At 39.6% G+C, this 11,818-nt stretch overlaps 1 protein-coding gene across 1 annotated transcript in view; it reads left to right on the top strand.

Annotated features, from left to right (window-relative positions):
- The window catches only part of LOC105539268 (fatty-acid amide hydrolase 2-like), a 25,446-nt gene extending 19,400 nt beyond the window's left edge, over positions 1 to 6,046 (top strand). Inside the window, exon 3 of the mRNA XM_011979454.1 lies at positions 5,881 to 6,046. Within this exon, the coding sequence (XP_011834844.1) occupies positions 5,881 to 6,046 (166 nt within the window). The remainder of the gene's footprint in view (positions 1 to 5,880) is intronic.
- The last annotated feature ends 5,772 nt before the right edge of the window (positions 6,047 to 11,818 follow it).

Genomic DNA, 11,818 nt, shown 5'->3' with positions numbered 1-11,818 from the left:
GTGGGGTGTCAGACTGCCCCTAGTGGGGGATGTCTCCCAGTTAGGCTACTCAGGGGTCAGGGACCCACTTGAGCAGGCAGTCTGTCTGTTCTCAGATCTTAGCCTCCATGTTGGGAGATCCACTGCTCTCTTCAAAGCTGTCAGACAGAGTTTTTTGTGTCTCGAAAGGTTTCTGCTGCTTTTGTTGTTGTTTAGTTGTGCCCTGTCCCCAGAGGTGGTGTCTACAGAGACAGGCAGGTTTCCTTGAGCTGCTGTGATCTCCACCCAGATCGAGCTTCCTAGTGGCTTTGTTTACCTACTTAAGCCTCAGCAATGGCGGGCGCCCCTCCCCCAGCCTTGCTGCTGCCTTTCGGTTAGAATGCAGACTGCTGTGCTAGCAATGATGGAGGCTCCGTGGGCGTGGGACCCTCCTGGCCAGGTGTGGGATAAAATCTCCTGGTGTGCCCGTTTGCTTAAAGCACAGTATTGGGGTGGGAGTTACCCGATTTTCCAGGTGTTATGTGTCTCAGTTCCCCTGGCTAGGAAAAGGGATTCCCTTCCCCCTTGCGTTCCCAGGTGAAGCAATGCCTCGCCCTGCTTCAGCTCTCGCTGATTGTGCTGCAGCAGCTGACCAGCACCGATTGTCTGGCACTCCCTAGTGAGATGAACCCAGTACCTCAGTTGAAAATGCAGAAATCACCGGTCTTCTGTGTCGTTCGCGCTGGGAGTTGGAGACTGGAGCTGTTCCTATTCGGCCATCTTGCTCCGCCCCGAACAGCTCAATTCCTATATATGTATCTACCTACTTGACACCTTTACTAGGAAGTCCCATGGGCACCAAAAGTCAAAATAATTAAAATCAAACTCATGAAATGGCATTACCATCTACCATAAGCCAGAAAAACTGGAAAAAAATTCCTTCATCCTCCCACATTCTAATCTTCTATTTTATATGAGTTCTTTCTTCTAAATAGCTCTCTCAAGTTCTCATCCCCAAATAACTCTACTATTCTCTATCTCAGCAGATATCTCTTTAGTCCCAATCACCATCATCTTTGCCTACTGCAGTAATCTTTATGTTTCTAAGTTTGCCCTCCCTTCCCCATACTTTTTATTTTGCAAAAGCCAAAGGATATCTGTAAATCACTAAAGAGATTATGCCCCTTTCCTGCTTTAAACATTTCAATATCCAGGCTCCTTAGAACGCCACGTAAGGGCCCTTTGTAATCTGGCACACCTTAGTTTTTCAGCTTTATCTTGTGCCATTCTCCCACATGTAGCTTCCTTTTTACTCCACTTGGGTATTTTTGCTATTCATCTGAAGGATCCCTTCTAGTTCAGTCCAACTTTTTGAGTTATTTTCACCTCCTAATCACAGACTTTCTCCTTCAGCTGCTACCCCATCTGATATCTATCTCTCTGAGTACTCTTTTCCTCAGACAGGTTGCAGACAGGGACACTGTGTCTCAAGGTTTTCTTTCCTGATGTTTCCTAAACATAAGGTTACAGGCCCTTTTGCCTTGGATGAGGCTCACATCCAGAGAAGCTTTCAGTAACTAGCAGTCTTAGGTATGTGAGTGTTTTACTGAGGTTCCAAGTTTGTACCTATTGGAAATATTGGTCTTAGGTTCCCAATTCCTTCTGAATTGGCAACTGAAAGCTTTTTTATTTCCGGAAAGTGGGTAACCTCAACCTCACACCCTTCTGCTGTTTTTTGTGCAGCCAAGGTGTGAGGGATGGGATATAAGCAAAGCAAAAAGTGTCCTTTTCCCCAGGTAGACAGTATGTACCTGCAAGGCCCCCAGAATGTGTAACACGTAGAGTGCTGGCCTTTCCTCTACAAATGGTAATGACACTATCTTGTAACTAGCTATAGACACACAGAAATGTTTATAGTTTCTAAATGGCTGTGCTTACAGTGATTCTTTTCATTGCTATAGAATTGTACTTTTACTGGCTTATGGGTGTAAAAAGGTAGTAGTGTGGCCAATAATCATAAAGATCCTCACAATTTTACAAATTATGAAACATTTGAACAGCTAGATCCTGGGAAGTTCAGGGACTGATGTAACTCTGGACTCTCTAAAGTGGGAGATTTGTGGGCCTTCATTTTAGAGCCCTGCCATTAATGTGTTCTAACCAACCCCAGTCCTTCTTTCTTTTGGTTGAACCTCTAGGGAAAGAGATAATTTTATTTGTTTCACTCGGCTCAGGTGTCCAATATACCGAGACTAGCAGCATCTTGTGTGTATATACATATATATACACACACACATATTTTTTATATATATATATACACACACACACAGTATATATATATACTACATATATATATACTATATATATGTACTATGTGTGTGTGTGTGTGTGTGTGTATATATATAGCCTTTGTTCTCTGAGTACTGCTGGCCCACCAATAGGGATATATGCATGACAGTTAAGTTTTTATGACAGCAGAGTTTTTACCCCTATCGGTGGGGCAGTAGTACTCAGACAACAAAGGCTATACAAATAGTAATATCAGTGATGGTTAGCACTTGCGTGCTTACAGTGTTCCAGGTACTGTTGTAGTGCTTTACAAATGCAGTAATTAATTGAATAATATCAGCAATTCTATGAGGTAATTATGTTTAGCTCCATTATACACATGAGGAAACTGAAATACAGAAAGGTTAAGTAATTTTCCACAGAAGACACAGTAAATAGTGGAGCTGAGATACAAGACTATGCATTCTCTCTCTAGATTAATATTGTTCAGTAGAAATAAATTATGAGGCAATATGCAATTTTACATATTCTAGCAGCTGTATTTTAAAAAGGGAAAAGAAAAAGGTGGAATTCATTTTAATAGTACATATTATTTAACTAAATATGTCAAAATACTTTAAACATATTGCATTAGCCACATTTTAAAAATATAATTTCAACTTTTATTTTAAATTCAAGGGGCACATGTGCAGGTTTGTTATATGAATCTATTGTGTGATACTGAGGTTTGGGATACAAATGATCCCATCACCCAGATAGTGAGCATAGTATCCAACAGTTTTTCAAAACTTTCCTTCGCTCACACCCTTCCCCATCTATTAGTCCCCAGTGTCTATTGTTGCTATCTTTATGGTCATGAGTAGCCAGTATTTAGCTCCCACTGAGAAATGAGAACAATGTGATATTTGTTTTTTGTTCCTGTGTTAATTAGCTTAGGATAATGACTTCTGAGTGCATCCATGTTGATGCAAAGGACATGATTTCATTCTTTCTATGGCTGTGTAGTATTCCGTGATGCATATACACCAAATTTTCTTTATCCAGTCCACCATTGATGGGCTTCTAGATTTATTCCATGTCTTTGCTATGGTGATAGCATAGTGATGAACATACAAATGCATGTGTCTTTTTAGTAAAACTATTTATTTTCTTTTGGGTATATACCCAGTAATGGGATTGCTGGGTCAAATGGTAGTTCTGTTTTAAGTTATTTGAGAAATCTTCAAACTGTTTTCCACTATGGCTGAACTAATTTACATTCCCATCAGCATTCTCTTTTCTCTGCAGCTTCAGCACTATCTGTTGTTTCTTTACTTTTTAATCATAGCGATTCTGACTGGTGTGAGAGGATATCTAATTGTGGTTTTTATTTGTATTTCTCTGATGATTAGTGATGATGAGCATTTTTTCATATATTTCTTGGCTGCTTGTCTATCTTCTTTGGAGAAGTGTCTGTTCATGTCTTTTGCCCACCTTTAAATGGGGTTATTTGTTTTTTGCTTGTTTAATTGTTTAAGTTCCTTATAGATTCTGGATCTTAGATCTCTGTTGGATGCATAGTTTGTAAATACTTTCTCCCATTCTGTAGGTTGTTTATGACATCACATGAGTGTCAGGATTAACTGACTGTACAATATTTAAAGTACTGCCCAATACCTGACATATATCATTAATTGTTAAATATCATTATCATCATTATGCTGGCATGCTCTATAGCTCCTGTCTCCTCCATTTCTAGCATATTGTCATATACACATTACAGTAAAAAATCCTTCTTTTTAGGAACTTCCAACAGTTCTTTATATTCATTTTCCCAATGCATCCTCGCTACCGCCATGGTAGGTAGATATTATTGTCCCCAATTTACAATTGAAGCAACTAAAATCCAGTGAAATAAAAGAGCTTGCATAGTTCACAAAACTAGGAAATGAGAGTGCCTTAATTTTTATTCATCTTAAAAGCATAGACATTATCATATTCTTTTTTTTATACTTGGTATATTTTTGAAGTAATAAACATAATTACTATTACTATTGAGCCCAAAGATATTTTATTAAAGTTATTTTAAGTCACATGAAAGGTTATGTAGAGGATTTTACATTTCATTTTCAAGAATTAATATTTGAGATACTGAGAAATTACACTGGAATTGCATACTTTAGTGATTGTATTACCACATACATTAAAACTGTGCTCTTTTGGACATATTGACTTATTGTATTTCATTCTGGAAATTGCTGTAATTATGTCCGTTATAGAACATTTGCAAAAAACAACAAAAAATTACCTGTAATCATAGCACCAAAAGAGTAGTTATTCACTGTTAATGTTTTGCCTACGATTTTCACATGATTGAGGTTATACTAGGAATATACTGCTATAACCTTCTCATTTCACTTACATTAAATGACATTACATTGTAGGAATTTCCAAAGGGCAGTAAAACTTTTAGGAAACACCACTTTATTTTATTTTATTTTACTTTAATTACTGGGGTACATGTGCAGGATGTGCAGGTTTGTTACAAAGGTAAACTTTTACCATAGTGGTTTTCTGCACCTATCAATCCATCACCTAAGTGTTAAGTCCAACATGCATTAGCTATTTTTTCTGATGCTCTTTTCACCCCTGAGAGGCCCCAGTGTGAGTTATTTCCCTCCCTGTGTCCATATGTCCTCATTATTCAGCTCCCACTTATGAGTGAGAACATACAGTGTTTGGTTTTCTATTCCTGCATTAGTTTGCTGAGGATAATGGCTTCCAGCTCCATCCATGTCCCTGCAAAGAATATGATCTCATTTCTTTTTATGGCTGCATAGCATTCCATGGTGTAGATGTACCACATTTTCTTTATCCAGTCTATCATTTAGGGGAATTTGGGTTGATTCCATGTCTTTACTATTGTGAATAGTGGTGCAATGAACATATATGTGCACGTATCTTTATAATGGAATGATTTATATTCCTTTGGGTATATACCCAATAATGGGATTGCTGGATCAAATGGAATTTCTGGTTCTAGGTCTTTGAAGAATTGTCACACTGTCTTTCACAATGGTTGAACTAATTTGCATTCTCACCAACAGTATAAAAGCATTCCTTTACCTCTGTAGCCTCGGCAGCATCTGTTGTTTCTTGATTTTTAATAATTGCCATTCTGACTGGTGCGAGATGGTATCTCATTTAGGTTTTTATTTGAATTTCTCTAATGATCAGTGATGTTGAGCTTTTTTTCATGATTGTTGGCTACATAAATGACTTCTTTTGAGAAGTGTCTGTTTATGGCCTTTATGCAACACCACCTTTATTGGCCATACAGTTGTCTGTTGTAGATATCTATAATTATTTATTTGGAGACAGGGAAATTTTATGTGTTTTTCTAATATAAATAATGATGCAATGACCAGCTTTCTGTATGGATAATTCTTGCTAGATTGGATTACTGTTCTTATGATGGATTCTTAAAAGGAGAATCACTGGCTCAAATGGTCAACTTTATAAGGCTCTTGACAAGTACATTAACTTTAATATGTTGATTACATATTAACATGTTGATATGGGTGTTCTTTTAGTAAAGTTGGTCGGATGACTTGTTTATGTAGTTAAAGTTTGCATTGTTTTATTTCTTCTTAGGTTTGAGGAAGCAATGAAGGAGGCTCATGCTGTAGATCAAAAGCTTGCAGAGAAGCACGAAGATGAAGCCACCCTGGAAAATAAATGGCCCTTCCTTGGGGTTCCTTTGACAGTCAAGGAAGCTTTCCAGCTACAAGGTACTATTCTTTTATTTTTGGCTACATGAGTTTAATTCACAAGTTGCTACATTTTCTAAGCTTATAAACTAAAAAGAATGTTATAAAAGTGAAGGACTAATTCATGCTGCTTCCTCAGTTTTGAAATGAGAGGAAACGTTCAGCAAGTTGCATTGGGAAAAATGATAATGGTCATCCTCTGTTAGCTCTGTATGGCATATGGGGGCACTATGCTCAGTATCCATTAATCCTCACAGCAAACTTATAAGAATAGTATTATTGATCTCAGTTTTCAGATAAGAAAATTGAGGCTCATGACCCTAAAGTAGTTTGGCTAAAGCCAAACTTGGATTCTGATAAAGACCTGTGCTTTCTCTGTCATACAGTTCTTATTTTGTAACTTCCTGCTAGCCTCAAAAGTAAATGAAAATCCCAAATATTTGGAAAGTAAGCGACATATTTTTAAATAACCCATAGGTCAAAGAAATGAATCACAAGGAAACATTTAAACTGAAAGAAAAAATATAATAATATAACAAAATTTATGGGATGTAACTAGATTAATATTTAGAGGGAAATGTATGGCTTTCAGTGAATATATATTTTAAAAAAGATTTAAAATCAATAACTGAAACCTGGCCTTAAATGGCTCCTGTGAAAGGGGTCAGTGAAGGAACTGAGGCCTCACCTTCACTGGAAATCTCTGGGATCCTAGCTGTAGGGGACCCCTTGTCGCCCATGGGTATATGAGCTGGCAGGAAGATCTGACGGAGAGGAGGCGGAGACAGGCCTTCAGAGGGCTTGGAGCCTGGAAGCTTTTGGTACTCTGGGCAGCTCCAGCTGAGAGTAGCCATAGGCACCAATCCCCAGGGCTTCCCATTCCTCCGTGGAGGTGCAGGCCAGGTGACCTCTGACCCAAGAGAGAGCAGAGCCAGCTTCTTCACGGGACTGAGGTGCATCTGCTCTGCAAGCTTTACTGCCTGTCAGCCTCTCCCAGCATCCATGCCTAGCTGCTTTGCAGGAGCAGGTGCACATAACAGCCCTTGCAGCCCAGCCTCAGTGTATTGATGCACCTGAGTACTTTCCTAGCTAGCCTTGAGCATATTGGATCCCCTAGCACAGGCAGAACCGAACCCCAGCTAAGGGACAGTTATGTGCACCCAGAGCTATAGCATGATACTTGAGAGTAAGGAGCAGAGATCTGTGGACAGTAATGAAGTTGGAGAGGAGTTCCCAACCCCAGAACACTGAGAGGTGAGAGATGCATGGGTTCCTGGGCCAGATGAGACTCCACAGGGTGGGTCCATAGAGTGTGGCATATCTCTCTGCTGCAACCCCTGCCCGAGAGGGCTGGTGGTACAGAATAGCTAACAAAAGAAATGCCAGTGCAGCACCACTGATCACAGGGGGCACTCCCAAATCCCAGGAGCAGATCTGGTGAGGGAGGTGCTATCTCTTTCTGCTCTCCCAACTCAATAGCATGCCTACATGCTAAAGGAAATACAAAAGAGCTGCACAGCTTGGTATTAACCTAGCTACTGGCCATTACTCTTAAACGCTTCATCTACTGGATTGCAGCCCAAACTACAACACCAGTCAGTCATCCGGCTAATATATACACCTGTGAAACCAAGTGCAAGAATTCAAACACACATAAAGATCCTACAGAGGCCAGGTGCAGTGGATCATGCCTGTAATCCCAGCACTTTGTGGGGCTGAGGGGGGTGGATCACCTGAGGTCAGGAGTTTGAGACCAACCTGGCCAACATGATGAAACCACGTCTCTACTAAAAAAAAAAAAAAAAAAAAAAATTAGGTGGGCATGGTGGCAAGCGTCTGTAGTCCCAGCTACTCGGGAGGCTGAGGCAGGAGAAACACTTGAACCCAGGAGGTGGAAGTTGCAGTGATCTGTGCCATTGCACTCCAGCCTGGGCAAGAAGCACAAAACTCCATACAAAAAAAAAAAAAAAAAAATCCTATGCAGAACACTGGCCTTCTGAAAGGATCCACAAACATAGCCAACTAACCATACTGAACTTACAACACAGTTACAGAAATACCAATCCTCAAATATTAGAATAAATCAGTGCAAGAACTCTGGAAATCCAAAAAGCCAAGTGTCCCTATTGACCTCAAAATAAGTCCAGTAGCTCCCCAGAAATGGTTTTTAACCAGTCTGAAATGACTGAGATGGCACAGTCTTCAGGATGTGGGTGTCAATGAAACTTACTGAGATTCAGGAGAAAGTTGAAATCCAATCCAAGGAATCCAAAGAATCCAGTAAAATGACCCAAGAGATGGGAGACAAAATGGACATTTTAGGAAACAACAAAACAGAGCTTCTAGAACTTAAAGACTCACTACGAGAATTTCATAATACAATTGGAAGTTTAACAGCAGAATAGACCAAGCTGAGGAAAGAATCCCAGAGCTTGAATACTGTTTTCACAGATCACCTTAGTCAGACAAAAATAAAGAAAAAAGAAATTATAAAATTAAAGAAAACTCCAAGAAATATGGAATAATATAAGAAAACCAAGCCTATGACTCATCAGCATTCTCAAGAGAGAAGGAGAGAGAATAATCAATTGGAAAATATATCTGAGGTGAAGAAGTTGACACCAGTCTTGGTGAAGAGGTTGACATGCAAATCAAAGTGGTACAGATAATGGTGGCCACATACTATGTAAGATGACCATTCCCAAGGAACATAGTAATCAGATTCATCAAGGTCAATGCAAAAATAAATAAATAAATAAATAAATAAATAAATAAATAAATAAATAAATCTTAAAGGCAGCTAGAGAGAAGGGTTAAGTCACATGCAGAGAGAACTCCATCAGGCAAGCAGTAGATCTGTCAGCAGAAACCTTAACAATGAGAAGATATTAGGGGTCTATTTTCAGCATCACTAAAGACAAGAAATTCCAGCCAAAAATTTCATATCCTCGCAAATAAACTTCATAAATGAAGGAGAAATAAAATTCTTCTCAGACACAAAAATGCTGAGAGAATATTTTTCAACTAGACCAACCTTACATGAGGCCCTTAAGGAAGTGCTAAACATGGATTCAAAAGAATGACACCGGCTGTCACAGAAACACTCAAGCTGATAGCTTGCATGCACTATAAAACAACTATTCAATCAAGTCTATATAACAAACAGCTAATAGCATGACTTGAATAAAATCACACGTATTTGAATGTAAATGAGCTACATGCCCCAGTTAAAATAGAGTGTCAGGCTGGATGAAAAAACAAGACCCAACCATCTGTTTTCTCTAAGAGGCCCATCTCACATGTAATGGTACCCACATGCTCAAAGTGAAAGGATGTAGGAAGATCTATCATGCAAACAGGAAACAAGAGCAGGAGTTGCTATTCTTTTTATCAGATAAAACAGATCTTAAACCAACAACAATCAGGAAATTCAAAGAAGGGCATTATATAATGATAAAGGTTTTAATTCAACGAGAAGACTGAACCATCTTAAATATGTATGCACCCAACATTGGAGTGCTCAGATTCACAGAAAAATCCTCGTGACCTAAGAAAAATCCTAGACAGCTGCAAAATAATAGTAGCAGATTTCAAAACCCCACTGACAGTGTTAGACAGATCATCAAGGCAGAAAACTAACAAAAGAAACTCAGGACTTTACCTCAACACTTGACCAATTGTACTTAATAGACATCTACAAAGTACTCCACCCAAAAACCATGGAATATACATTCAACTCATCTGTACATGGAGCATACTCTACATGGTCAGTCAGACTTCAAGTCTCAATAAATTAAAATATTAAATCTTACCATGCACGCTCTTGGACCAGAGTGAAATAAAAATAGAAATCAATATCAAGATCTCCCAAAACTACACAAATACATGGATATTAAACAATTTTCTCATGAAAAACTCCTAGGTGGACATTGAAATTAAGGCATAAATCAAAGACAGTGATTAATAACTCTTAGGTGAACATCAAAATTAAGGCAGAAATAAAAGAAAACAAAAAAAAAATCTCTAAAATTAATGAAAATAGTGACACATCTTACCAAAGTCATTAAGGTGCCACTCAAGCATTGTTACCAAGAAAGTTTATAGAACTAAATCCTTCTTCAAGAAGTTGGAAAGATCTCAAATTAACAATATAACATCACACCAAGGGGAACTATAATAATAAGAAAAAATCAATTCCAAAGCCAGCAGAAGAAAAGAAATAACTAAAATTAAAGAAGTTAGTAAAATATAGACGTAAAATTCTGTACAAAAGATAAATGAAATTAAGAGTTTGTTTTTCAAAAATAAGTTAGACTGAGGGGGTGTGAGCAAGATGGCCGAATAAGAACAGCTCCAGCCTCCAGCTCGCAGTGCGAGTGACACAGAAGACAGGTGATTTCTGCATTTTCAACTAGGGTACTAGGTTCATCTCACTGGGGAGTGCCAGACAATTGGTGCTGGTCAGCTAGTGCAGCCTGACCAGCGAGTGCTGAAGCAGGGCGAGGCATCACCTCACCTGGGAAGCTCAAGGGAGAAGGGAATCCATTTAGAAACTGAGACACACAACACCTGGGAAATCAGGTAACTCCCACCCTAATACTGCGCTTTACCAAGGGTCTTAGCAAACGGCACATCAGGAGATTATATCCCACACCTGGCCGGGAGGGTCCCATGCCCATGGAGCCTCCCTCATTGCTAGCACAGCAGTCTGAGATCTAACTGCAAGTCAGCAGCGAGGCTGGGGGAGGGGTGCCTGCCATTGCTGAGACTTAAGTAGGTAAACAAAGCCTCTGAGAAGTTCGAACTGGGTGGAGCCCACAGCAGCTCAAGGAGGCGTGCCTGTCTCTGTAGACTCCACCTATGGGGGCAGTCTGCCTGCTCAAGTGGGTCCCTGACCCCGAGTAGCCTAACTGGGGGACATCCCCCACAAGGTGCAGACTGACACCTCACATCTCAACGGCGGGGTATGCCACTGAGATGAAGCTTCCAGAGCAAGAATCAGACAGCAGCACTCACTGTTCAGCAATATTCTATCTTCTGCAGCCTCTGCTGTTGATACCCAGGCAATCAGGGTCTGGAGAGGACCTCAGGCAATCTCCAACACACCTACAGCTAAGGGTCCTGACTGTTAGAAGGAAAACTAACAAACAGAAAGGACACCCACATCAAAACCCTATCAGTACATCACCAGCATCAAAGACAAAAAGCAGATAAAACCACAAAGATGGGGAAAAAGCAGGTCAGAAAAGCTGGGAGTTCAAAAAATTCAAAAAATCAGAGCGCATTTCCCCCTCCAAAGGAATGCAGCTCATCGCCAGCAATGCATCAAAACTGGACGGAGAATGACTTTGATGAGTTGAGAGAAGAAGGCTTCAGTTGATCATACTTCTCAGAGCTAAAGGAGGAACTACGTACTGAAGGCAAAGAAACTAAAAATCTTGAAAAAAGAACGGAAGAATGGATAACTAGAATAATCAATGCAGAGAAGGCCACAAACGAACAGACAGAGATAAAAACCATGACATGAGAAATACATGACAAATGCACAATCTTCAGTAACCGACTCGATCAACTGGAAGAAAGAGTATCAATGATTGAAGATCAAATGAATGAAATGAAGCGAGAAGAGAAGTCTAGAGGAAAAAAAGGAATAAGAAATGAACAAAGCCTCCAAGAAATATGGGATTATGTGAAAAGACCAAATCTACATCTGATTGGTCTCCCTGAAAGTGAGGTGAAAATGGAACCAAGTTGGAAAACACTCTTCAGGATATCATCCAGGAGAACTTCCCCAACCTAGTAAGGCAGGCCAACATTCAAAT

This window comes from Mandrillus leucophaeus, unplaced genomic scaffold (assembly GCF_000951045.1).
Source record: "Mandrillus leucophaeus isolate KB7577 unplaced genomic scaffold, Mleu.le_1.0 Scaffold2013, whole genome shotgun sequence".
Taxonomy (NCBI): Eukaryota; Metazoa; Chordata; class Mammalia; order Primates; family Cercopithecidae; genus Mandrillus; species Mandrillus leucophaeus.
Note: the sequence above shows the minus strand (reverse complement) of the source record. Positions and strands in the feature narration are given on the sequence as shown.